General features: G+C 41.1%; 9 protein-coding genes across 10 annotated transcripts in view; 5 read left to right on the forward strand and 4 right to left on the reverse strand.

Moving 5' to 3' along the window:
* Positions 1-26,172, forward strand: part of LOC126564267 (SUMO-activating enzyme subunit 2-A) — a 354,644-nt gene that overhangs the window by 285,491 nt on the left and 42,981 nt on the right. The gene's annotated exons all lie outside the window — the stretch shown is intronic.
* On the reverse strand, positions 2,188-9,507 carry LOC126565268 (androgen-induced gene 1 protein-like). Of its 2 annotated transcripts, none has more exons than XM_050222432.1 (3): positions 9,295-9,507; positions 2,623-2,843; positions 2,188-2,532 (listed from the first exon to the last, which is right to left on the reverse strand). In XM_050222432.1, the coding sequence occupies exons 1-3, from the start codon at positions 9,484-9,486 to the stop codon at positions 2,190-2,192; spliced, it is 756 nt and encodes a 251-aa protein (XP_050078389.1). In that variant the 5' UTR covers positions 9,487-9,507; the 3' UTR covers positions 2,188-2,189. The 2 variants fall into 2 exon arrangements, with proteins under 2 accessions (XP_050078389.1, XP_050078388.1); XM_050222431.1 differs by lacking the exon at positions 9,295-9,507 and adding an exon at positions 2,942-3,141.
* LOC126565171 (uncharacterized) lies at positions 11,694-12,649 on the forward strand. Its single transcript, XM_050222319.1, has 2 exons — positions 11,694-11,934; positions 11,999-12,649. The coding sequence occupies exons 1-2, from the start codon at positions 11,725-11,727 to the stop codon at positions 12,647-12,649; spliced, it is 861 nt and encodes a 286-aa protein (XP_050078276.1). The 5' UTR covers positions 11,694-11,724.
* On the forward strand, positions 16,002-17,015 carry LOC126565665 (uncharacterized). Its single transcript, XM_050222864.1, has 3 exons — positions 16,002-16,223; positions 16,290-16,714; positions 16,790-17,015. Exons 1-3 carry the CDS (start codon positions 16,017-16,019, stop codon positions 17,013-17,015), a joined length of 858 nt encoding a protein of 285 aa, XP_050078821.1. The 5' UTR covers positions 16,002-16,016.
* Positions 18,810-19,237, forward strand: LOC126565663 (uncharacterized). The gene is made up of 2 exons (XM_050222861.1): positions 18,810-18,924; positions 19,000-19,237. Exons 1-2 carry the CDS (start codon positions 18,812-18,814, stop codon positions 19,226-19,228), a joined length of 342 nt encoding a protein of 113 aa, XP_050078818.1. The 5' UTR covers positions 18,810-18,811; the 3' UTR covers positions 19,229-19,237.
* Positions 20,029-21,043, forward strand: LOC126565205 (uncharacterized). Its single transcript, XM_050222361.1, has 3 exons — positions 20,029-20,272; positions 20,336-20,745; positions 20,815-21,043. Exons 1-3 carry the CDS (start codon positions 20,063-20,065, stop codon positions 21,041-21,043), a joined length of 849 nt encoding a protein of 282 aa, XP_050078318.1. The 5' UTR covers positions 20,029-20,062.
* LOC126565167 (uncharacterized) lies at positions 21,094-22,147 on the reverse strand. The gene is made up of 2 exons (XM_050222314.1): positions 21,852-22,147; positions 21,094-21,779 (listed from the first exon to the last, which is right to left on the reverse strand). The coding sequence occupies exons 1-2, from the start codon at positions 22,062-22,064 to the stop codon at positions 21,126-21,128; spliced, it is 867 nt and encodes a 288-aa protein (XP_050078271.1). The 5' UTR covers positions 22,065-22,147; the 3' UTR covers positions 21,094-21,125.
* Positions 22,381-23,295, reverse strand: LOC126565180 (uncharacterized). The gene is made up of 2 exons (XM_050222327.1): positions 23,089-23,295; positions 22,381-23,028 (listed from the first exon to the last, which is right to left on the reverse strand). Exons 1-2 carry the CDS (start codon positions 23,293-23,295, stop codon positions 22,381-22,383), a joined length of 855 nt encoding a protein of 284 aa, XP_050078284.1.
* On the reverse strand, positions 24,250-25,201 carry LOC126565701 (uncharacterized). The gene is made up of 2 exons (XM_050222905.1): positions 24,986-25,201; positions 24,250-24,903 (listed from the first exon to the last, which is right to left on the reverse strand). The coding sequence occupies exons 1-2, from the start codon at positions 25,190-25,192 to the stop codon at positions 24,250-24,252; spliced, it is 861 nt and encodes a 286-aa protein (XP_050078862.1). The 5' UTR covers positions 25,193-25,201.

The raw sequence follows: 26,172 nt of genomic DNA on the forward strand, positions 1-26,172 counted from the left end.
CCAAAAATATTTCCCTGTAAAAAGTAGGCCTATTAGGCCTCTTCTGTCACGTGGACGACCAACACAGACTGAACCGGTTGGATCGCTCGGTGCCATTCACATGACATGATCAGCCCACCGTAGTCTTGTTTTCCCCCGTAGTGGGAACTGAATATCAGGTCCTATGTTGATGCCAACAGCTCCGAATGCATTCGTGGAAGATGATCAGCCAAGTTTCCATTTTCGAAGAAGGCAAGCAATTCCTTGACGGGGTTAACGCGCTAACACGAAAAATTTAAACAAACGTTTTTTTTACTATCTCGTTTTATTTTCATTTCTATAATAAGCACAAATCGATTGATGAATCTTGTAAAGTGACACGCTGTTGCACTGGCGCAAAACTCGTAATATGTTGCCGCTCGAATTTGGTACAGTAAAAATTGAACATTTGTCATTTAATATTCCGCTAAGTTCCTCTTTTCTATCTACGACCGGTAACACCTATCACGACACATACACACAACATCTAAATTTGGTTCTACAAAGTGTGCCAATAGGGGAACAAACGAGAAATGGGGCGACGCGCGCACAACAAATGGAAGAAGAACTTTCCAAAACAGAAAGTATCCGTTTTCGTCGACCCCAAAGCACTATCATTTGCTGCCGATGCCGCTGGGCTGCCATATAATTTTGCGTCTTGGGCAATCTACGCGCGTATTGGTTTGGAGATTTGTAAGGACTTTATTGTAAATAATGGTCCGTCCGGGTAATTTTACAACAGCACGCTACATAGCTAGATCAGTAATGTGTTCATGATGCATGTCCGGAGAATTGAAAAAAAAAGAAGGCATGAAGTATATGGATGATTCTAACGACCAAATGTTATGTGTAAGTTTTCCTGTTCCCTTTTTTTTTTTTTTGGTGTCCATACACGATACAAACGAGTGCAAAATTTATTCACATCTAAATTGGTTAAAAAATTGCTAAATCGAGCATTAATCGTGCTCCTTGAATTCGTGCCCTTTGTTGCTACTTTTACGCCTAGAAAACATCGATGAGAGCAATATAATAAGTAGCTGCAAGTGTACGTTAATAATGGACGATGATTTATATACTTTACGCGCATGAAATTGTCATAGCAGCTACCACCAAAAGTCGCCCATTCGCTCTCAATCCTTAAGAAACCCCTAACACCGTTGGGTACTGGTCTGCAACGTTTTGCGAGTTAAATACAATTATACTATAATGTGTAAATGCACTACATATATGCTTTATGTTTGCTTATTTCCTATACAGTTAACCGCCAACAATATAAGACCACTTTCATGTCCACTTTTCAAACAGCTGATTTTGATATTTCTACTAGGTATAACTTTACTAAATTTTGGATCCGATAATCATTAGCAATTGAACTATTAAGAGCATTTTTGTTTCCGTGCAAAAATTTATCAATTATTGTGTAATAAGAATTTTTTTTAATGTGTTAGTCATTGTAATTGTAATTGGCTCCACAATCTCATTTTTGCCTGATGTGCAATAACAGGTGGTCCTATTTTATTGCCGGTTACTGTATGCAATATACGCTTAGCGATGCCCCGAAAAGAAACTTTGTCCCTTTGCCTATCTCTCTTCTCTCGCTCGTCACACAATATTCATCGCATTGAGCTTAGTGGATGTTTCATCTTCTACCATAGGTTGAGACACTTTATTTTTATTTGTGGGTAGCGGGAATGTGCATTTGGTGATTTTGTGGGAGTAAAAAAAAAAGAAATAAAATTTGTATTTAATAATTTAAAACAATTGTGAAAAAATCACGCACAACACACAAACGCACACTCTAAATGCATGCAAATCACCTTCGAGACTATGTTGCACCCTATTAATTCTTCATGAAAAAGAGCGCATGTATAGAAACGGTTAGTAATCGCTATCCGGATGTAGAAGCAGTACTTCCTTTGATCTGGATTAATGTTTAACGGCGAAGAACGGTCCACAGTTTTGGTTAACGGATGTAACAGAAAGCCACACACAAACAAAAAAAAGAACGAAACGCTCACAACTGAATGAAAACGAACACGTGATGTATTAAATTAAAACCGAAATGCACACCCCGATGATGACAATGGGGGGGCTCAGCATGCAAGTAGCGCGCAAAACTTTTTGCTAAAAACTGTCAAATAATTAATCGACCGACACCGATCTGGTGTCGTCTATTTGGTCTTCTTACTAGCGCCGCCGGCCGTCCGAAGCTGTTTCAGCTCCTTCGTCCAGATCAGATTGTTAAAGAACTCTCCGAGCAGATACAGACCGACGCTAAACCCGAGACTGACGGCAAAGAAGACGAGACGCTGGGGAAAGTTTAGTACTTCCAGCACCGGGTAAACCCAGATACCGCCATAGTGTCGTACCACGTGCAGCCACCCAAGGTACGAGGCCATGAAAATGCCCAGACCGGTTAGGCCGGCTTTACGCGTCGGGTACTGCCGGAAGCTGGTGCAGATTTCTATCACCATGAAGATGACAATGTTGGTATGCATTACATGGTTTAGCCAGCTGAAAGGCAGACGTGTAGATAGGTATGTTAGTTATTGAGAAATGTGGAGTGATCGAGAGGAAGTTCGTTTGCACGAAGTTGCAGTTTACCCTGGGAAAACGGCATCCAGCACCTTGGGGAATACGAGCTCACGGTCAATTGCCATCAGAGTCCAGAAGGTAACGCCAACATTCAACGCAACCGGGAAAGCGAACGCTGCAAGCATGTAGTCTTTCACTTTGCGGATGAGTGGCATCCGCTTCGGGGCCACCTCATTTGTACCGATGAAATCATTTAGCAGGCAAATGGTGAAGTAAACGGCTTGAAGAATCTGAAATGAAGGAAAGCAGGTACATTAGAAGGTTGATTAGGCTAGTTGCAGCTTCTAGAAAACGTATGCTTCAGTTGATAGAGAACAGAGGCACGTACCGCATCCCAAACAGTGAGAAATTTTAGTTTCCCACCAAACTCTCCACCCGGCCGGAGCATCCCTGGTGGGAAGTGAACGTACGTAAAATCATAGTAAACGCCGTACGAAAATTGAACTGCCACGATAAAGTGCATCAGCGTACGCAGTGCACCATAAAAACCTCGCTGATAGCCATCGTTTGTCTTGGATTTGGCCATTATTACAAACACAAGTGATGAATCCCTTTAAAGTGATTACACTTCACAGTGATTTGTTTTTGTTTCTTGGCCGCCAACACACACAAAACTCAACACACTTGGCGCACGAATAGTTCTGCCTCTGGAACCGGATTCTCTACTGACGAATAGTACCGTGCCGTAGATGACTCTGCATTATTGAAGAAACGGAGGTCTCTATTATCTCCACACCGACGATAGCCAAGAGGCAGAGCAATCAAACACCCCACTTTGTACTTTGACCGCAGTTAAAAAAAGACGATGCACGATTTGTGGAGCGGAGAAAACACACCGTCCCACAACTGCTCATGAGCCCGTGTGTGTGTGCGTTTGTTGACATTTTCAGCCAGATTTTGACAGATGCCAGTTGGAGCCAAAAAGCATCGCAGCAGGCGTGCGCAATACGCGATCCGGAAACTGCTGCTCAAATAAACAAAGTGAGAATTCCTCAACTCCCGTGCGTGCGAATCCCGAGGTCCTGCTAACATTGATTGTAAAGTAATTAGAAAATAACAACGATTCTTTAGAAACTAAAGTGATTGTAGTTTTGCGCCGCGAAGTACCCAAAGTACATGCATCGGTTACAGGCGACATCATCTTGTACAGTTCAATGGCATAGTGCCGATATAGCGTAGCGCCATATCAGCTGATTCACTTGAATGCTCTCGAAGTTCGCTGAACCCTTCTCCCCTTACTATATTTGTTGTGACCGTGCGAAAGAGCGGTGAGTATTGTTGTAATGATAGACTCAATCAATTTTGTTTTTCTTCTTTGGATTTTTTTTCTATATATTTTTTTGTAGCTTCGAATGATATTTTTAGACATAATTTTATGAGGATTGCGGTTTATTGTGCTACTGTGCTACACTCGCAAATGATGGTATTCGCCCTTGGGGTACTTACGATTCAAAAAACAAACTGAGAAGAGGGTTTTCTCTTAAATAATTAATCTTAAATTTTCTACACCTTCAACTTATGGGTGTCCAAACTATGGCCAACAATTAAAGCCAAATGCATCTCAAGAAGCTTTGCAATTCGGAACGCAGTCCTAGAACTCCTAAGGCCTTTGTTTTTCGAGAACGATTTGGATAGGATTCAATACCTGATCCTGCAGTGTGAAAGCCTCGCACCGGTATCATTTTGCCTCAGAGGACTGTGCAAATATTCTCGTTGTCTATAAACACGACACTCCTGTCACAGTCCTGTGTTTAGCAGAGTTTTGAGAAAGATTTAGCGATTCGATGAATAATTGTTATGGAAATTAAAAAAATTATATGAATCTAACAAGAACTCATGTAAGAAGAGCAATGCGATACTTTTCAAGAAATTTTGATCAATCCATATTTTTTGTACAATAAACCATTGGAAAAGGTGTAAATAATATAAAAATAAAACATAAACTGTGACAGTAAACGTTGCAACTTTTCTGTACGATCCCTCCCAAATTTTGCAAACAATATCCCTCCATCCATACAATAATTTTTATTTACAATTGATTATTACGGTCCAGTGCCCTACTGTCGTCCATACAATAATATGATAAATCCATCATATTGAGAAGGAGTTATAAATTCTTAGTTTAATTGTATGAACAACCTAGATATTTCAATATGGAAGAACGGTCCCGGATGGGATGGGAAAAAAGCTGACGCCTCTACCATCGCTTAACACAGAATTTAAGACACTAAACTACGAAAATTTTGCTTAACGGCAATTTATAAATATTTATTTGTAGAAGTGTTTAAGAGTGTTGAAATTTCGTACGGCTTACATTCTTAATTTTGGACATTGGTAACAATTAGACAGACCTTCAGCAACTGCCTCGAAAAATTGTTTGTCCGCAATCTACACCAGTGCAACATTTTATTAGAGTCTATAAAACAGTCGGTATCCGCATCGTTGTGCGGCATGCTATTCCCGCTGGCACTCGCCAGGCCAAGGTGTTTCTGGCTAGCATATGGTTACCATCAAGTGTGGGCGAATCACGTCGTGCTGCCATCGGGAGCATGGGTGGTTTGTTTGTTTGGCAGAGGTGCTTTCTTGTCCCAAACATCACCAAGAGTGTGTACTCTTCAACCGACGTAAGTGCACCAATCAACAACTGTGCATCATCGGTATAATTTACTTATCTCCAGTTTATACAGGAGATACCTTGATAACTGGAAGCCCTTCGGCTGATGGCGTAGGTCAGGTGCGAATGGGTAAAGAGATATAAGATGTACTGGTAATATAGTATATCAAGTTAAGTACAGTTTTCTCTCGGAAATTCCTCGAATCACACACAATCCTGTATTACATACTTTAAAGACAGTACGTATCACAGGAAATACGGCGACTAAATTGGATCAATCGGTAAGGTTTCTATAAAAAAAAAAAAAACAAACAAACAGAAGCAAAAGTTGAAGTCTAACTTGTATTTTTATTGGAAAACGTTTATCAGCCACTTTAACCAGTTGGAGAAAGATGATAAATGAATCGGAATTTGACAATTGGAACTGCAGACTGGAAGCCAGTCAAAGTTTGCTGCTTGTTTTGCGTAACACACTGGTGCCAGTCATTGAGGGGACAAAGTCGTTAAAGTGATTATGTGATTTGTTCCACACTTCCTACCAACCCCATCGTCTATGCTGGAAGAAGGGCGGCGTTTGTACAAGAAAGGGAACAAGTACATAGCTATCGATTTTTGGAACAAGCAGTAGCAACCGGTCGAATTGCATTTGTTTCGTCTGGCCCTGTTTGTCTCAAGTGGTTGTGGAATCGTGATCTTTACCAATGACCTCAGACTACTCACTACGGTATAGAGGTCGATTGTGGTAGATATAAAATGGATTGGTTATGTTCGTCGATATGATGCGTCGTGGAGTAATGGCACTGTACAGTAGGGATGACTTTAAGAACCTTAATTTATTTGTTTGTAGAGTATGTGTATAATTGGAATATTTATACTACAAAAATACTACCATGAAAAATTATTCTATTATTATTAATTAGAGTAATTATTAATATTACTCTGGGTACTAAATATCTTCAATATTTCATCATGTCACATTAGGTCAATTAAATAATTCATGAACAATAAAATGGAAAAACATGTTGTATTCTACTTCATTCATGTGCAGAATAAATTAACGTAAATAGCAAACAGAAGCTTCTTTTGCATCTCTCGACTAAAGAAAGGTGTGGCAACAGTTGATGTTATTATTCAAATATACATTTAACACGCAACATGAAAGCCCCACATGTATCAGTATTTTTGCACATGTACGCACACAAAAAGAAGCTTTAGATTATTTATAACTTAGAGCTGATGGATAGACATTTGTCGTTGCCAGACCTTGCTCATAGAATAAGTAATCGTTTCTGTCTAGCATTGTCTAATACTTGTAATACATTCTTGATAATTTTTTTTTAATTTGTGACTGAAAATATACTGAAGTATATTTTATATATATATATATATATACATACAGGAATATTTTTTCTACTGGAAATAAAATATAAAAATAAATTAATATTACGTTAACAAGCATGAAATGACGTACACTAATGGATAAAACAATAAGATAAAAAACACGAGTATCGTAGAATTTCTATCACAACAATGCTTTCGTTATCGGAATGACTAAATCAATCAAAACTAAAACAAAAAATCCGAACAAAGTTAAAATTTTTGGCGACATAATTTTAAACCCAACCAGTCATAATCAAGCCCGCCGGCGTGAAGGATCTACGTTAAGAACTAAGTCTATAGAGAAATAGCTCAAAACAATTAGATAATACTACTGTGTCCGAAAAATAAACTAACTGCGTGTTTTTCTTAAATGGTTTATTTAAGAGGTCAAATGTGTTAGAACAGAGTAGTTTGAGGCGTGAAAAGATACGTGTAGTTAATACAAGGTTCTGATTTATTCTGATTTTATGAGCTTACTATGTTAATCATATAAACTCTTTTGGCTTCGTTGAATACTAGATGCTTCTATATCCAACAAAATGAAGATCATTTCCATTCGAAGTAATCATCTTCCAATGCAATGCACCTCTTCTACCTCTTCTCTCACTCCACGCAGCAGATGGAAAACGCGGATGCTGGGATGTCCGTTAGTTCTGCCGTCGCTGCGGTTTTTATCTTCTCGATAGTGTCAAAACGGTGTCCCCGAAGCGGCCGTTTTAGCTTGTTGAACAGCCAGAAGTCGGCTGGTGCCAAATCTGGCGAATACGGCGGTTGTGGAACAATATGGGTGCCAGTTGTTGCGAAAAACTCCCTCAAGATGATGGCCGTATGGAAGGGGGCTCATTATCGTGGTGCAAAACCCAGCTGTTGTTCTTCCACAAATCTGTTGACCGAGGCTTTGGAAATCCCAACACTTTCCGAAAGGTCTAGTATCGTCAACCGACGATTGTTGACCACCAAATCCTTGATTTGGACCACGTGGGCGTCGTCCCCGGACGGTCCTCGTCTTCGACCTTCTCACATATTTTTTACACATTTATAGCTTCGACTTGAAACGTGGCAGAACTGTCAAAAACATACATATTGACAAACGAAAAAAATTGACATCCAATGTCACCTTACTTTTCGGACACAGTAGTACAAATTAAAAAAAAACCCAACAAAAACACCATACTGTGTTATTGCGTACGAACATACGAATTGAATTCGATCCTCTCGTTTTTTTAAGATTTGGAACATAAAAGATTAATGTTTTAAATTGTCGATGGCTAAGTGAAGTGGAAGACAATATCGATTTGGCTAAGCAATTGATTATAGAAAGGTGATTCTCATGAAACGTACCAGGAGGTAAATCCATACTCGTATAGATAAGAAAAAAGTTTGAAATATATTTTTCTGTATATTAAGAACAGGTGTATCTCAAATAACAGCACATACTTGCTTAATTACTGGGTAATTAAATTGCTTTTAAAAAAACTCACATCAGTCACCAGGCGGCTCCATCGAGGAGCAGTACGTCTATGCAAGCGTTCCACCAAACAGTTTGTGTAGATTTTTTCCACACACACACACACACCTCCACCAGCAACAGGGGCGATAATGGTAGACCATTATCGGCTGCCAGCAGCTTGAGCCAAACGGTATCAAAATACTTGTCGATATTCCTTAAACACCGGGCAAGCGTGTACGCATCGGTGCGCCGTTGGTGTGGAGCGGCATTTGTTTATGTTAAATTTTATTTTTAACAAATTGCGTACATTTTATCATCGGCCAAAGTGTTTTCATTTTTATTATACGAACGTATTCGAACAAGCGCACAGTGGTGTAATAAGTGCCCCGAAGGAAAGGCTTGAAAACAACGGCAAGAACGCAAATGCACAAAACGGAAACTCTGCTCTGGAAATTTAATGTTGTTTCTTGTGCTTTTTTTTTTTTGAGTTGCCTTTTTTTGCGATTCCAATGCCGATGGTGTGCAGTGTTTTTTTTTTGTGTTCATGTGTGTGTTTATTGTGTACCTTATTCCGCTTTGCCTCTACGGAAGCCATCCATAAATCTTTCGCTTTATTGATCCGCTTGCAATAACGAATTTCGCGAGTTGATGTGTTGTTGATGATGTTGATGATGACGGCGATGTTTGACGGTGCGGCCAGCAAGGAAGCCAGCAGCAGTAGCACCAGTGGAAAAAGCAAAACATATGCACATTTTTGACAACACCAAGGGCTATTTGTTTTACACACTGGAGTCGGTGTGCCGGCTGGAAAGAACATTTCCATCGCGGGTGTGTCTTGTTGGCGAATTCGCTGACCTTCGGTGAGGCTTTTCTAAATTTGGACAGTTAAAACGGTTCTCCAACATTCTGTATCCGGTTTCCTGAGGCGGGTTTTTTTTTGCAGAATTAATGCTATTTAGAAGTGAATTTACCGAATTAAAACATCCAGTTGAAGAGCATAGGATTTTTTTATGTTAGTTTATTCATTAAGCAGCATTGTTCCTGGTGTGAGTTTGTTTATTGATTAAACAAATGTTTTAAATGTAGGCCTTCTTCTACGAATGATTGAAAATATTTCAATTTTCTCTCTCAGATAAGAACTTGTTTAGATGGTGCTGAGAACATTATTTAGATGGTGGGTAATAAAATTTGAAAGCTAAAACTATTTTACTAAATCGATATCTTTGTTTATACTAACCAAACACCAGTAGGTCAAGAATTTGGATCGTCCACCATACTCCGTAGGTCGCATCATTTTCGGCACGGCGAGATCATCCGGAATGTGGACGAAGAAGCGATCATAGTAAATCGCGTAACCATACTGCCCGAACGCGATCAGATGCCACGTAATAACAAAGGCTGGCAGCTTGTAGAGCTGCACACTGGACATTTTGCTAGCTAAAGACACTCACTCACTTGTCTGTTAATTATAGCACCTAAAAAAAAACCGTACACTCCAAGGAACTAGGGATTGTGGAAAACACTACGAAACGTACAGGAGACAGCTGTTTTCCGTGTCTGTCGGATAAGTACGTTCTGCGCTCGTTATCTTCCAGTCTTCCGGTTTACAACACTTGACACTTTCTACCAAACAGAAAACCAACACAGAAAGGCAACAAGCTCATTAGCGAGGTGTAAAATATCTTACAATTACTGTATCATCGCCAGTGCACATACACCCGAAATTGTATAGTCACTTCACAAACTGCACCTTACGGTGGCCGTTCTGTTGACAGTAATGCGAGCAATGCGATACTTTTGAGGAGAAAGAAGCAGACAAGTAAAAAAAAAAAACGACCACACACACTGCTTTGCAATAATTTCTGAAGACGATGATGATGATGCGGTCACGCTGTGTAAGGTCGTGCTTTAAAGACCACACACGGAAACGTCTGCGCGGAAGTACGGTATCGCCGAGTGAAAGACACACTGCGACGTTTGATTACAGAGTGGGCAATGCTTGGCAAAGCAGAGCCGACGGTATGTAAAGCGTTTTATTTTTCACTCTTTGTTGCTCGGAGAGAACGCTGCTGCAGTCACTTTCTCTAGAACGTGCTCCTTTCTAGATGAATATGCTATTGTTTTTTTTTCTTATAAGAGTTCATGAACAAGCGATACAGTGGAGTGAAGACACCTGGCACGTGGTTTTTCCGCACTTAAATTTGTAACTGGACAAACTTTTACGCATGCTGCACTATATAATCACTGTTAAGCAAACACTTTCGGACACAAAGAATTGTGGATAAGAAGTGGGTATCCGTACGCTAGCACCACCTACCCTTAACGTGGGTCACCCTGATACGGAGAAACGAACGCCGCCACCGATAGGGCACGAATGAATGAATTTTGTGTTGAGCATTCGCTCTGGTCGGTCGGTATGCCGGAGTGTAACTTCGCCACTGTAGTGCAGTGTGCATGTACGGTTGGTTACCCCACATGAAAATTAAGAGCAAATGTACGCAAGAGCAAGAGAGCAGTGCTTTCTCTTTGTGATATGTAGAGCCGATGGAGGCGCCCCGTACTTGACGTACGTTTGGTCGGGAAAGTGAGCGAAGATGACACTTTTCGGTTCGAAATATGAATACGGTGCGTGAGTGAAGAGTGTGTAGGATGGACACACGCAACGCAACGTAGTGAGCAGCATTCAGTGAGAGCGCTCAGCGATTGGGGCATTCGCTCACTTTGCTTGCTTAATATTGATGGTAAGATACCGAATAAGTGGTACTCTTGTTGTGTTTACATTTTTGCCCTTTTTTTACGCCTTTTTAATTGTTTTCTGAATTTTTAATTGTTTTTTTTTTTATATTTTCAAATAGACAATTCGTTGAAGAGTGATGAGCAGTGATATGAAACTGAAACGTCGAAAAACGGAATCATATCTTCACCATTGAAAAAATGCATCGCAGAAAGCCAAAATGTCTTTTTAAAAACGAATCGACGATATATTTACTCTAAAAAAGGTCGTCTTATGTTACTTGTATTTTAGAACGATTTTTAAAATCTTTGCATTCACTAAGAAAAATATTTTCCGCAGGTGTTTTTTGCATAATCATGTTATTTAGAGGAATTTCACATGCGACTAAAAAAAATTCTAAGTGTGTATAAAATTATACAAAAATGTTAAAATATAATACTTCTTATTTCTTGAAAAATATTCACAATCACGAAAAGATTTTTTCGTAGATTCATTTATTGTTTAGGCTTAGAAGACGCTCAAACTAAATATTTGAAATTCATTCAGTACCTTTGCATATGTAATTTTTCAAATAAGTCAAGTCAACCAACCGGTTTTTTCTGTTCTGAGTTGTTCTGAGAGACGTTTAGGGTGAGCGATTTGCAAAACCAATATATCCTGACATAGAGGGAAGTAGTACAAAATGATCGCTTAAACCGAAGATTTAATTTTGAAAAGGTGCATTACAACAGACATGGAAATATGCAATTACTTTTGTTATTCTTCATTAGGGCTACAGTCTATAATTCAATCAGTTTAAGATATTTAAAGCTAGAAAATTTCATTCATCGTATACGTAACATCGCCCATAGTGAAGAACCGTATCTTCGTGAGCTTCAATGTATTCTATGATGCCATCCATGCTTATCTGTACACTCATTTACAGTGCAGACGATGGACACTACGGACCAGCTTTGCATCATTTCTCCCAACGAGTGGCACGAACTACGTGATCTGTATCGTGAAAGTTGGCCAGAACATCACGTGGCCTACGCAACAATTGATAACTACATCCGTTGGTATGAGAAGGATGGCAACATTAAGAATCTCACCATTTACTGCTTGAACGGAACCTGGCGGCAAGATGGAACTTATTTAATTGTGGTACGTTACAACATATCGTAAATCGATGACCAAAATTATGATCCAAACATTGGTTGTTTTGTAGGATCGTTATCAACTGTTTGTGTACAGCAAGGAGCCGAGTAATCGCTCACTGACAAAGGCTCTTCATCTGCTGGATTGGAGTAAAGGATTGAAAGTGAGTTCGTTGCTCTCCCGCCATCGCAAGCCGGTCATCGACGTGATTGATGCAAAAAATCTCCAGAAAGAGTACGATAGTGAAACATTTGTTTACTACATGCCAAAGAGTGACTGCGATGCACTACAGCTGTCCGTACCGGAAGGATTCGAACTGAAGGCGCTACGTTCGGAAGATGCTGTCAAAGCGAACGATCTTTGGCCCAATCGCCACCAGGGCTCGTTGTTTTTCTTGCAAAGGCTAGCGGCCTGGAATGCGAACGCGGGTTTGTACGAGTGTTCCACGGGCAAGCTGGTAGCGTGGTGTTTCCGTCTTCAGGCTGGACCACTCGGAGCTCTGCAGGTCGATACGGAATATCTGCGTCGCGGGTTCGGTTCGGTTGTGGCAATAGCGACCGCTAAAAAAATTGCCGCCCTCGGTCACGATTGCTTTGGCTTAGTTAATGTGGCTAATGAACCATCGAAGAGGATGTTTGAAAAAATTGGATTCAAACAGGATGGAAAAGCGTATTGGGTGAGAACGATACCGACTGTGCCAGACTACGATTGGGAAGATTGAAGAACTTGCATCGTGAAAATCCTTTACGTAGATGATGAATTGTCAAAATTGTGATTGAAAAAATATGACACTAATTGTTAGCGGCTATTGTAAAAGATTTAATTAAATTTTACTTTTGGTTTACCATCAATACATTCAACCGCAATTATTCTGTTTATGCTGGCTTTTCTCTTATCGTGGTAAAACTAGTGATGATGACACACTTTCATCCCCTGCTATCTAGACTATTGTATATTTAGCGATTATCTTTGTATATTTAGTACCAATTTCTTGCCAACGCGTTCCAATGACTGGTAGGCGTTTTGATCATCTGGTAAAAATCCCTCAAGCACTTTGGACAGATGATGTTGAATGTGTGAAATGGTAGCTGAAAGAAAAATGAGTTGAAATAGTAGTTGTTGAAATAAAATTTGTAGCCTAGACATCATAGTACTTGCACAAAAGCGTTGATTTTGTTCTGTCCGAAGCGAGTGATCGAATCATAAAAACGAAGTGCAACGAATTTGTTGATTTGTTGTTCACTATTTAAAAAATTATTGATTTTTTTCATTGAGGCTTTGAGTTTTTAAGACTTCATTCGTCTCTTGCTGTAGGAAATAATCACTTTCACAAGTCGTACCAGAGATGAAGGAGCCCCGTTTTGCACTGTTCAGTATTCAATGTAATGAGTCTACTGATGTGGTTTTTGTACTGGTAGCTTTCTTATCATGTTAAGAAGTATTTTCGTATTTCTAATTTCAGTGGAAAACTTGAATCCAAAAACATGTTTGGCTAAGTAGTTCAAATTACTTAGAGCTCGAAGAGTTCGAAAAACAACTGCGTAAGGGCGAAGGGTACCGCAAGAAGGCGAGGAGCTCAAAGATTGCGAAGAGCTACTTCGTGAGGGTGAAGTGCTCCAAAAGTGCGAAAAGCTATCTCGTGTGAGCGAAGAACTCCAAAAACTCCCAGAGAGATCTCGTGTTAGTGAAGAACTCCAAGAACTCCAACACACTAGAGAACACTACTTGCCACAACCAACAAGGTAAGCTCACAGCAATAGTCATTAGTCTACTACTACTTTAGAGTCATTTGATTTCATTCGTCTCTTAGTTGGATAAGCACAATTGGAACTTGCAGACCAAAGAATTGAACAATATTTCATTTGCTGACATGCTGAGTCCCTTTTCATGCAAGTTACAAAAATGTCATGCAAGTTTTTCATGCGAAGCGCGGGCTTCGGCATCCGGGGCACGATTTTCACCCGATCTCTCCAATTCCTTGGCTTCGCGGATGACTTCGACATCATCGGACGGACAACTGACTGAAACGTGAGGCCAATAGAATTGGATTGAGCATCAATGCGACGAAGACAAAATGCCTGCTTGCCGGAGGCTCTGACCGTGATATAGCCCGACTCGGAAGCAGAGTATCAGTTGACGCCGACGATCTCGAATCGTGGGAATTCAGGGGAATCGTGCCAACTACGAACTGAACAAACTCCTGCGATCCAGAAGACTCCAACATCACACGAAATGTACGATTTACCGCACCTTGATACATCCGCTAGTCCTCTACGGGAACGAGTCTTGGACTTTGCTGACGGAGGACGCCAATGCACTCGGCATTTTCGAACGGCGGGTGCTAAGGACTTTCTTTGGCGGTGTGTGCGAGCAGGGCGTGTGGCGAGGGAGAATAAACCATGAGCTAGCTGAGCTGTTTGGTGGTGCTGATATCGTGAAGGTAGTCAACGCCGGAAGGATACGTTAGCTGGGGCATGTGATGAGGATGCCGGACTCATGTCCCACCAAGAAGGTGCTCGTCAGCGACCCGTTCGGCACGAGGCGTAGAGGAGCACAGTGAGCTCGTTGGCTGTATCAAGTGGAGTCTAACCTGTTGGAGATCAGATACAGATCGTGGATGGAGGACTGCAGCCCTAGACCAAGTTTCCTGGAAACTTATTGGCGACCTGGCCATGTCGATACGACAAGCTTAATCCTGAGCAGGCCAAGAAGAAGAAGGCGAGACGGATGCGAGCCCCTACTATATCGTATCATCTAGACGCAACCGTTAAATTCGTCACTGACGGTTTGACCTTGCGTAAACTATTACTACTAACTAAATATATTTGCCTAAACTCCTCATGTGTATTTATTAGCAATAAAGTAGTTACACTTTCAATGACAACCAATTATTCCCACTAGTTATCTCATACTTGTCTGCAGTATAGATGGTGCACACAACCTTTCATCAAATGCACACAATTAGATTGAACATAGTTACATCAACCAAATGATCTCCCATCACGCACAACAGTGAGATCAGTGAGTGATAGGTTGCGGTATGAGTTATGTGTTTCTTAGAACATATTTTCTTTTTAATTTTAGCATTGAAAGTTCTTTGATTGTTTAAATATTATCTGCACATAAATGTTTTTTTTTTATTCTATCTATAAAAACTTACCAAGTTCCAATAAGTTAGAAATATAATCCGTCCCTTGAGTGGTAGTTGGAATTTTTCACTAGCAGTCAACAATTTCATGCTTTCCTCTATATCTGATAGGTTTTCATTACTGTAGGAATAGTCGTAATACATAGCAAATACTTCGGACAGTATCACTGTGATGTACAGCACCCGGAAAGGTGTCCTTTTGGCTTTAAATATTCTTAGACCATAACGCCGACAAATTACCACACTTGCACACATTTTACAAAAACTTGGTTGAAAACTTGTAATGTCGATTTGGGATAAGGTACGTAATGCAAGCTTACGATCGGATCGCCACTAGATCACTGACTGATCACAGACATGATTGGGAAACGAGTACAACTACTGGGTTGTAATAGTTTGGGAGTCTTTACGGGTTGCGTGAGTGGTGCCTGTTTCGTCTTACGATAATGATGCCTAATGCAAGTAGTTTAATCGAAACGAACGGTTATGTACAGCATGGATCGTGGAAGATATGCCTTGAATTATGGTTACTTAGTCAGCAAACAAACAACAAACTTGATTTATTGTCAGTTCCCGCCTCACGTGTTTAATGCGGACCAGATCTCATTATGTAAATGAAACAAAGTTAACCGTAGTACTTTACAACATATTATAATTCGAAGTGCTTTTTGATGGGCGTTTGATTGTTCAAAATGTTAAGTAAAAAATTTGAAATAATTTTCCTTTTTAGTTACCATCAATATATTGACCAATCCAATAAATAATAAAGTACCATCAATATATGTATTCATCCGCAATTTTCTGTTCATACGCTGAATTCACTCTTACTATGGTAAAAAGGGCGATGATACATTATCAGCCCCAACTATCTAGGCTTTGGTAAATACTTCAACGATTATCTTTGTGTATTCAGTCTCGTTTCTTGTCTAGACGCGTTGCAATGACGGATTGTGATCATCTGGTAGAAGTTGCTCCTGCACATTGGACTGAGCTCAGGAATTTGTTTCAGTGCGATTGGCCAAAGCACGAGTTTGCCTACTATCTACTGGGGAACTATGTGAGTTGGAAAAGGCTTCACGAACCTTTGGATGTTAAATGTTACGCTTTAAACGATGGCTGGAGGAAAAATGGATCATTTGTGTTAAAGGTAAATACTAATCGTTTGATAGGTGTGTTGTATGATTAAATCATCTCCTGATTGTTATTTTTTTAGGACGGTTTTGAGATATATTTTTACTCTAAAGATGACGACAAAAATTGCACAACATTGGTACAACTTTTGTCGCAAATTAGATGGAACTCCTTCGACGAAATCAGTATGGATTATTTAGAGAAATTCCATCCAGCAGTTGAGAAAATCATCAGTAATAAATATCTAACGGTGTCCAGTAGTAAATTAGCACACTACTATTTCATGCCCAAGGAACAGGCGCTTGCTCTGCGTTCGTCCACCATGCCAAACGGCTTCACGTTGAGTAAGCTACTGCCAAAGGACTTGGACACAATCTACGCCCAGTGGCCTCTGAGAAACCATATAAGCTACGAGGCAGGGTATGGACTGCTGAAACGATTGATACTGTTGAACGAAACTGTTGGACTGTTCAACGCAAAAGGCGAACTTGTTTCGTGGTGTTTAAGGTATGATTGCAATAACTGCTGCACTGTTTTGCAAAGAATAGTCAATAGTGAAAATTTTTGTTTTGCTTTATGCAGCGATCAAACCGGTGCTCACTCCGATCTTCAAACATTGCCAGCCTATTGCCGTAAAGGATATGGACGTCTGGTGGTAGAAGAGCTGGCAAAACGACTGGCACGTTCGGGATCCGATTCCAAAGCGTATGTTTTACATGATAATGAAAAATCGATAAAGTTGTTTGAAAGCGTTGGTTTTCGGAAAATACAAAATCTTCACTGGGTTGTGGTGAACGCTAGACAGTAAATGTAGGGAAATATTGCATATTTTTTTAGTTTATTATTATTCCTTCGTAGTGTTAACTAGAAGAGAATTCGATCATTGCACTGGGTACCCTGTAAGAACTGAGTTTCATCTCTGAGATCTGCTTAGTAGATATAAGCTACTTCGTGAGAACATAACTTCATAGTGTGGGTTGAGCTACTTTGTTAGGCTATAGAATAAGAGCAAAGCCAGAACGACCAGAAGACTAAGACCAGAACTAACTTGTAATGACAGCTATTTTGTTAGACGGTAGATATCTAATGAGGACAGAGCTATATTGAGATGTAGCCTCAAGTTCCCTGCCCAACAATGCTCCATTGGTTGTGATCAGTGTTTGAGCACGGTACAGTTGAAATGGTTACCCACATCGGGCTTGTAGGTTGAGAAACGATAAAAAACACTTCTCATATCTGACTCTAAGAGTTAGAATCTGAAAATGAAATAAAAGTTACTGATATACGGCTCGCATGTGTCTCAATGTCACCCACAAATATATTACAGGAACTAAGATTAGTGTGACAAAATATAGTGGCAAGATTAAACACTACCTACACATATCACAAAGCGTTCTAATACATTTTTATCCCAGTATAAATCGCGTTTATTTAATACTTTGTTCATATTTGAGCATATGTGAGCTAAAATGAGTTTGACATCACTGCTTTAGTCGCATGTCGTGCAAAAGTCGCCCCACCGAACCGAGTTCGCTAATGGGCAGCATATCAAAGATCACATCAAAATTCAAATCTCTGAAGGTATCTCTCACTTTGCACAGATAGTCTAAATCTACTAACAACGTCCCGGTGCGTCCAATGTACGTAGATAATAAACTATAAACATTTAACATCATCGTTATGTACATGTATGCGACAAGAACCAGTTACTCCTAATAGTCTATAGTAACTAGACTGTTTTAGATGATACCGGGGGGAACGCTGACCGATTTTGGTGAGTTACAGATAAGATAAAATCACTAAATGAAACAAAACAAGAACATACAAGATTATACACGAACATGCTTATTAAAAAGGAGATATTTATATTATTCTATAGAATTCATTTATTGCATTCAAAAATTTATTTTAAATTAGGAAAAAACTGTTATATGTGTATATTACAGTAAAGAAGTCACGCAATAATATTAACAAATATAATTCCTTATCGTTTTTTTTAATTGGTAATTTTTTAAAGAGTAACGTTTAAAATTCAAGAAATGCAAAATGAGTTTTGGAAATTTTATGGAAAAATTTTTTGTTTCATATGCCATTTTTTGTTTTGTTTTTTTTTATTGATAGTACTCAACTCAAACAGCATACAAGAAATTGCATGAAACTGGCAGCAGTAAATTAACTTGTGACTCATGTTAATTGTTTAAGGGCATTCCCGCTACCTTCTTCCAAAGCGATGACTTTCGCAATCTGCAACCTTCTGTAGACTGTTAAGTCCATGTATTTCCACATACATGTGCCATTTGACATCATATCTTTGCTAGATTGTTTTTGCACCGCTGGCCCTAAGCCCTTGTTTCGATGCATTTTTCTTCCTCGTTTCGTAATGGAAGAGCATGTTTTCCTTTATCTTATCGACGACAGCTTCCGGTATTGTATTTCCCAACTTTTTATCGATGGGCGCCAAAGCGACTAACGATAGGAAGCTGGCCGAAGACGATATAAAAGAGGTGTCCCGATACCCAAGCGAGACACATCAGTGATCGGAATACACACGGTAACTTCGCCATTTGCAGCAGTTAAACACGTTCAAAGACTTGTAAGAAAATCATGGCAAAGTTGTTGGTAGCTTGTGTTATTCTTACCGTTGCCCTGTTCGGTTTGATCCATGCGTCGGATCTAATTCTGGGCACGGTCAATCCTGGTGATCGTATCCTCTATTCGTAAGTGGTTCATCGGATTTTGGGATAATAGCCTGACCGGGTAATTTCCAACTAAGCACGTTTTTTCTTCCGTAGCCAAGTGACCGCGGCACCCGGTATCCCTGGAGGTCTTGTGAGCCGTGCAGTCAACTACTCCGGCATCTACAACATTACCGCCATTCGTGCCTACGATCGTACCTTCAACCGTACCGGCCAGGCACACATTACTGGCGGTGGACTCTACCAGCGGTTTGTCTACTTGGCCCTCCAGACACGCTTCGTCGGCAATCCGCTCGATTACTTGGTGGAGATTTATGGACGATAAGACACACAAATGCATCACACGTACATAAATAAAAACAGTTTTGCTCAGTGAGATCGTTGGAGTGCACTTCTTTACCGACAAAGCGAATTCCGCTGCAAAACACATAATTGCTGGTAAATATGGTTGGCAGCAGTGATTGGAAAAGGGTCAGGATCGTAGCTGTGCAGCATTGTGATCCGGAACCCTTATGCAACGTCTGATCGATTGATTAGCATGCTGATCGACTGTTTATATTTTGCTTATCTCATCGGGATTGCAAGGCGGGAAAATGTTCGTAGTTGTTTGTGCTTCAGTATTGTATAAAAACAATCTAGACAAATGTGGAACTGTTCTAGCTGCTTCGCCTTATTTAATGTAACGACCTACTTGTAACAAGTCCGATTTCCTTCGTTTAATACCTGTACTGTTCGTATGTACGTGTACTGAGGAATTGCATTGGAAAATTTTAGTTTTAATGCATGTCTTTTTGTTAAAAAAAATGCAAGAAATGTAATATTCTAAGAATGAATGAAGAAACTACAATTAGCATCGATAATGTCTGTAACCAAAGTTACTAACATAACATTAAACGAGAATACAGAATACAGGATGTAAATACAGAATGTTTGATAATAGTGGTATTTTTTTTTTATAAAATGTCCCATCATTTGATCTTCATCTCATCGTGTGTGTCGGCTTTTATGGAATTGCTTGCCTGCCCGCCATCAGCAGCAACAATCGAACTTCTCGAAATTGCGCTCATTGCACAAAGAATGGTTCATTGTCTAGCGGGACTAGTTGCATTCGAGCTTTGGTGGAAATAAGTTCTAGCATCCCATATATCCCTGCCATAACATGCCATCAGCGGCAAACCTTCGGAGGATCTCTTGGGATGAGTTACCCGTACTGCGCGATCTGTATCGGGTAGGATGGCCGAGGTACGCATTCACTTTCTACACGCTAGAGTGTTGCTACAGTTGGAGGGAACTGGCACGCAATGGTGAGGTGGACGTGTATATCGACCCTGAAAGGGATTGGCGAACTACTGGAACATTCGTCCTTAGGGTAGTTACTTGTGATAAATTATTGCTACCGGAATTAACAAAAAATCCTTCCATTTTCCGATAGGATTGCAAAGAACTGTTTTTCTTTACACTAGAAACCACGTTCGATAGCCTGGAAAGAGTGCTTCGAACGGTTATGAGCAGTATGGATACATCCGTTAGTCTAGTTTATGATTCCTGCTTCCGGGATTTAGTTGATCGTACGATCGCAGCACTTTCCTTTGCGAAGAGCAGTGATGAGCGAATGTTGTGTTACAGACAATTAGCACCGTATGAAGATGCCAAACATCCACACCATGAACTTCTCGATGGATTTCACTTCCGTGGTGTAAAGCCAGAGGATAGCGTCCTCGTCGAACAGCGGTGGCAACATAATGATCCAGTCTTTACGAATCTACCCACCCGCTTGATCAAACGTAATCCATCTTTGGGGGTGTACGATCCTCACGATCACTTAGTAGCGTGGTGTTTGATGTGAGTATACGATAAGAAAAGGCAGCGCCGGTAACACCAATTCAATATAACATTCACCATTCCTTCCAGTGATCAAACCGGAGCGTTGGCCATTTTTCAGACGATTCCCGACCATCGACGTAAAGGTATAGGCCGTGCGCTGATCAAAGAGTTTTCGAAGCAACTGCACGAGCGAACCCAACTGCCGCAGGCATACATTGTGGAGAGTAATATGGCGTCGAGGCGTTTGTTTGAACAGTTAGGATTTACCGCCGTAGAGCAGTGGTTTTGGACAAAAGTTCACAAACAAATGGCGTAACACGTAACAGGAATGAATTTTCAACACTAACTAACTACACCTTAATACACTTTGTTTTGCAAAAAAAAAACTTAATCAACACTCATGCTTTTATTACCTTTCGAAGCTCGGAACCTTCGAACGTGCTCTTCATGTTCTTCAGCCAGCTTGCCTCGCCGGCAATACGGAAGCCAAGCTTTTCGAACAGCTTGCGAGAAGCCACGTTCGTACGGCGCACACTCGCATACGTACTGAAGCCTTGCTCTGCCAATCGTCTGGCGATCGCTTTGATTACCAACGAACCATAGCCCTTCCGTTGTGCGACCACACCCAGCAATCCTAGCGCACCGTTCTGCGTGCGGATGCACCAGGCCAACGGTTCGCGGACCCCTTCACAGAACAGACCCATAGAAACGTTCCATCGGAGCAGTCGCTCGATAAAGTATTCGGTGCCAACGGATTTATTGAGCCACTGATTGTAGATGAACGAGGCGTAGTGCGGCGGGATGCGTTTGAGCGTAAGGCCGACCGGAAGATCGTATCGAAAGTGGCACGCAACTTGCTGGGGAAGATGATAGATGACATCGGCACTGTCAAACGCAACCTCGAGCCGATGCAGCTGGTACACCTCTAGCACGATAGCACGGTACAGACACATGTTCATCAGATAGCTATGGTGCCAGTCCAGCAGCAGGAGCATCCGCTTTAACGTTTCCCCGGTACTGTCCAGCGTGTACATGAACATCTCCGTATGATCCTAAGGACAAGCAAGTGTGCGTAACTGGATTATTATAGCAATCTCTGCAGTGGTTGGAAACGCACAACTTACTATTATTACGTAGGTTCCATTCTGCCGCCAGGTTCCATTTAGGCTGTAAACAATTAAGGTTGCACTAATCTGCGGATCTCGCTCTATCCAGCGTATGTAGTTCTGCACATTGTTAAACGCTATCTCATGGCGTGGCCAATCCTGCCGGTAGAGATCACGCAACTGTTCCCAGGCGGTCGCAGGAATCCGCACCAGCGTGTCGCCGTTCTGCATAGCTGATTTGTTTGAGTGCTACTAACTCCGTTCCCTCAGCAGCGATGCGCAAATAGTGCAGCAGAGCAAACACACGAGATAGAGAGCCGCAGACGATTACGGTGTGTTAGGTTGAGTTTTAGGTAGGTGTTGGTACACTTCGTTTATTTAAGCGATGGTGGTCTTGTAACAAGGCTGATAAGATTATTCAATCATTTCGTACGCTACCAGAAGCAGGAGCAAACAGGGGTGAAACAGTTTTCGGCAAGCAGCGATATAGTGCCGTTGAAAATGGGGCGCCGAGCTTCGTGCTCAGCTGATGGCGACTGCTGCCAGGCTACCGATCCCATTCGACGAGCTTTCGTGCTTCGTTGCGTGTCCAGTGTAGGATACCGATGGCTTCAAATCCGAGCTTCTGAAACATTTCTCGCGACGGATTGTTTTGGGTGTGAATGAAGGCATACGAGTTGAAGCCCATTTCAGCTAACTTTTTGGCCAGTGCTTTGGCAACGATCGTACCATAGCCTTTGCGTCTGTGTTCAACAGGAACCTCCAGCGCTCCGTGTGCTCCGCACTGCAATCGAAAACACCAAGCCACCATTTCGTCCGTAGTCTTATCGAACAGTCCCACACTAGGGTTCCACGAGGCAAGACGCTTGAGAAGAAATTCCGATCCAACGGCTCGGAAAGGCCAGAGTAAGTTTGCCTTAACAGCGTCTTCGCTCGTTAATGTTCGTAGTTGAAGGTTGTGCGGGATGGTAACATCAAATCGGAGTGCATTTTCCTTGCTCAAATACATTATTTCAGTGCAGAATTCGTATTGGATTTGTAGATTGTGCTTCTTGATAGTTTCAAGCACGGACGATCGATGGCGAGGGTAATAAACGGTCATCTTCCATGAATAGTCCCAATCTACCAGACTCAGAGCACGAGTTAGCGTGTCGTTGATGTGTGCGAGCGTGTGAAAAAACAGTTCATAACGGTCCTGTGTTGGAAGGTATCAAATATATCATGCACTTGAATTTCAACATATTGCGGTACTTACCTGTATTATGAACGTACCGTTCTCTCGCCATGTATCGTTAAGAGAAAAGACAGAAAAATCTTTCAATTTTCTATCGATTCGAAGCCATTCGATGTAGTTCTGAAGGCAGTTGTATACAATCTCATGTTGGGGCCAGTCTCGACGGTACAGTTGCTGGAGAGCTGGTAGACTTTCGATCGGTATCGGAACAAGCCGATCAGGTTGCATTTTCGGATGGAGTAACACGCAAAGTATCTTAAACTACTTGTTGTTCACGAATGAACTACCAAATTAACCTGGAAACTACAAGTTTCGTACCACATTCGTCGAAAAATCGCATGTCCAGACTAGAGTATGAGATAACGATAAGCTACCCATGTAAACAAGGCAAATATATGATGTGACCATACCGATGCTGCTACTTATGTGTGTTATGGAGGGAAAAATGGAAGCGATTTTTCTAGAAACTGCTTCTAGAAACATAATCCATGAAGCAGGGCTTCATGTTCATCTCTAGATATCGCTGTGCTCAAGAACGCCGCGGGTTTACGACCCCCTTCCTGGTGGGGCATGGTCATCATGTGTTACAACCTTCGTATCATTTCGGCTTCGACTACCGTCAGGATGTCTGCACCGCCAAACAGCTCAACTTGCCCATGTTTCATAATCCGAAAATGGTGAGTGCATTGTAGCTTGCGTCAGCGTAGTCCAGGACTCGTACCAGTTGAGGGCACATGAATGACTTCTTCGTTACGGGTAAAATTCAAGTCAATGAATGGCAGGCCAAAGCCTCTTGAGGCTCTTACTCTTCTTGGCTGGCTAGAATGGCTTACTAGACTTATCGATGATACCACGTAGTGAGATATCCAGCCCTCACAATGGTGGAACGGTCCTGCCACGTGAAGACACCGCCCCGTTGTAGTTATAGTGTTTAATAATAAGAATGAGAAAGTTTCATCGTAAAACATCTTCTTGGCTGGCCAGTTATCTTGGCACATGATCGAATTGAATAGTTCATATGGGATTGTCAAATATGTCAATAGTCAAGATTTGCACGCAAACTGGGCTTGTTTTGCATTACGACTTTCATTACGAACCACACGACAAAGTTTTAAATCTTTACAAACAAAACAACGTATTTATTTTTATCTATTTGGTCAACAGCCGTAACAGTCCAGCAACCTAATTGAATTCGAGCTTTGCTCCACAGCTCCACTCGACGAATTTGCGCTCACAGTTTCGGATCCAGTTTACGTTCTTGATCGGTTTAAATCCGATGCTTGTAAACAATGCTTTCGATGGTTCGTTTTCCACCAGAACACTCGCATACAAGTTATGGCCCATTTCTGCCAACCGTTTGGCGAACTCTATCACTACAATCCTGCCGTATCCTTTTCGTTGTTCGATTACACCTAACGAGCCGAGAACACCACTTTGCGTGAACAGACACCATCCAAGCAAATTTCCTTGCTCGCCGAACAAACCCATCGAAGGGTTCCAACGGATTAATCGCTCCAGGGAAAACTCCGAACCCGTTTCACGGTGAGGCCACAGGTCATTTATAATTTTAGCATGCTGTGGCTGCAGTGGCCCAACCCGCAAACCTTCCGGTATTGTAACACTCAGCTTTAAAGCTTCCTCCTTTGGCATAAAATACATTACATTGGGGCGTGCCACAAACACACGGACGTTTAGCTTTTTGAAGGTGTCGAAGAGCAGCGTTTCATATTCGCACATCAAAGCCACATAGTAGTAGTCCCAGTCAACTAGTTCCAGTGCGCGGCGCAGCGTGTCCAATGATTCGTCAAGCGTGTGCATGTACAAATCTATCCGATCCTTTAACGATATTCGAAGCAATAAAGAAAAGAACCACATTTTGAACGAACTTTGCACTGAACGCGTTACAAGCGTTACTTACGGTTACGACAAACGTCCCATTCTCCCGCCAGCTGCCATTGAGACTGTACAGTGCTAGATCCTTAATTTTACGATCGTGCTTCGACCATTCGATGTAGTTTTGCACCAAATTATATGCTCGCTCATGGCGGGGCCAATCCTGTTTGTACAAATCACGCCACTCTTCCCAATCTTCCCGAGGGATTTCTATCAAACGATCTGCTCCCATGACGGCTAGCGATACACTGGTCCGAAAGAGCTATTGAATGCATGAACAAGTTAGCAAACTGAATGTGCTATTTTGATAAGATAGCGTTAGGCTTCAACAATAATTTTTCTTTTGTGTTGCTTTCTTTCTTATGGTGGTGGTGCTACAAAATTTGGCCCACCATTTGGCCAATTGCGGTCCAAGCAATAAAAAAATGCTGTTTCACATAATTTGGGTACCTCAATTATCACATACTCTTCTAGCACAATAAAATGTGGCGAGCTAAGCCTTCTTAAGCATATCTGACAAGAAGTATGGTAAGTTGTTTTACAATAGTTTAACCTTAACAAACTTTTGGCAAACCATTACTTACCTAATTTGTTTTGCTCCATTTATTTATTTATTTATTGTAAGTATGACGGCTAGCGCCGTATTGTCCGTTTTTTATACAATTGTAGAGCAAAATTGATTAATTTTGATGACCCGTTCGTACAGGTTTTTTGTTGAACAGTTCATGCAATGGCTTTTCTCATATCGAAGCAAATTTCACTATTTATTTACGTAATTCATCGCACACGAGTTAAGCCTCTTATCGGAAACTAAGAAGCGTAATGGAATGTAGAACTGATAAGGTGCGATTAATGTTAGAATAGTTTTGCACACAAAACATGTGGGCTATGTTTTGAGTAGATGTTAACATAAATTATTTATGTTAGAGCAGAGATCTCAAACAAGGCTCTCAATTATTTTAATGCTTTCCATTTCATTAGATGTTGGTGGGGAGTCTCGGATTTGTGTGAAGAATCCAGATGATTTCATCAGCTGTGCTAACAGTCTTATTCGACGTGCTTCGTGCTACATTACGTGTCCAGTATATCGGACCAATATTTTCTAACTTAAGCTTCTGAAACATTTTTTGTGATGGATCGTGGTATGCTCCGGGCTGCAATCGAAAACAGCCAGCCACCATTTTGTCTATAGTCTTTTCAAAGAAACATACA

The sequence above is a fragment of the Anopheles maculipalpis genome, chromosome 3RL, assembly GCF_943734695.1.
Source record: "Anopheles maculipalpis chromosome 3RL, idAnoMacuDA_375_x, whole genome shotgun sequence".
Classification (NCBI taxonomy): Eukaryota; Metazoa; Arthropoda; class Insecta; order Diptera; family Culicidae; genus Anopheles; species Anopheles maculipalpis.

Excerpts from the sequence above, each read along its gene's own strand:
- LOC126565701 (XM_050222905.1), bottom strand. The coding sequence starts at position 25,192 with ATGGGAGCAGATCGTTTGATAGAAATCCCTCGGGAAGATTGGGAAGAG. Across the intron at positions 24,904-24,985 it reads ATGGGACGTTTGTCGTAACC|GATCGGATAGATTTGTACAT; the intron begins GTAAGTAACGCT and ends ATATCGTTAAAG.
- LOC126565205 (XM_050222361.1), top strand. The coding sequence starts at position 20,063 with ATGCCATCAGCGGCAAACCTTCGGAGGATCTCTTGGGATGAGTTACCC. Across the intron at positions 20,273-20,335 it reads CTGGAACATTCGTCCTTAGG|GATTGCAAAGAACTGTTTTT; the intron begins GTAGTTACTTGT and ends ATTTTCCGATAG. Across the intron at positions 20,746-20,814 it reads TTAGTAGCGTGGTGTTTGAT|TGATCAAACCGGAGCGTTGG; the intron begins GTGAGTATACGA and ends CATTCCTTCCAG.
- LOC126565268 (XM_050222431.1), bottom strand. The coding sequence starts at position 3,139 with ATGGCCAAATCCAAGACAAACGATGGCTATCAGCGAGGTTTTTATGGT. Across the intron at positions 2,844-2,941 it reads TTCTCACTGTTTGGGATGCG|ATTCTTCAAGCCGTTTACTT; the intron begins GTACGTGCCTCT and ends CCTTCATTTCAG. Across the intron at positions 2,533-2,622 it reads CTGGATGCCGTTTTCCCAGG|CTGGCTAAACCATGTAATGC; the intron begins GTAAACTGCAAC and ends TCTGCCTTTCAG.
- LOC126565665 (XM_050222864.1), top strand. The coding sequence starts at position 16,017 with ATGACGGATTGTGATCATCTGGTAGAAGTTGCTCCTGCACATTGGACT. Across the intron at positions 16,224-16,289 it reads ATGGATCATTTGTGTTAAAG|GACGGTTTTGAGATATATTT; the intron begins GTAAATACTAAT and ends TTATTTTTTTAG. Across the intron at positions 16,715-16,789 it reads CTTGTTTCGTGGTGTTTAAG|CGATCAAACCGGTGCTCACT; the intron begins GTATGATTGCAA and ends TGCTTTATGCAG.
- LOC126565663 (XM_050222861.1), top strand. The coding sequence starts at position 18,812 with ATGGCAAAGTTGTTGGTAGCTTGTGTTATTCTTACCGTTGCCCTGTTC. Across the intron at positions 18,925-18,999 it reads GGTGATCGTATCCTCTATTC|CCAAGTGACCGCGGCACCCG; the intron begins GTAAGTGGTTCA and ends TTTCTTCCGTAG.
- LOC126565171 (XM_050222319.1), top strand. The coding sequence starts at position 11,725 with ATGGACACTACGGACCAGCTTTGCATCATTTCTCCCAACGAGTGGCAC. Across the intron at positions 11,935-11,998 it reads ATGGAACTTATTTAATTGTG|GATCGTTATCAACTGTTTGT; the intron begins GTACGTTACAAC and ends GTTGTTTTGTAG.
- LOC126565180 (XM_050222327.1), bottom strand. The coding sequence starts at position 23,295 with ATGCAACCTGATCGGCTTGTTCCGATACCGATCGAAAGTCTACCAGCT. Across the intron at positions 23,029-23,088 it reads ACGGTACGTTCATAATACAG|GACCGTTATGAACTGTTTTT; the intron begins GTAAGTACCGCA and ends CTTCCAACACAG.
- LOC126565167 (XM_050222314.1), bottom strand. The coding sequence starts at position 22,064 with ATGCAGAACGGCGACACGCTGGTGCGGATTCCTGCGACCGCCTGGGAA. Across the intron at positions 21,780-21,851 it reads ATGGAACCTACGTAATAATA|GATCATACGGAGATGTTCAT; the intron begins GTAAGTTGTGCG and ends GCTTGTCCTTAG.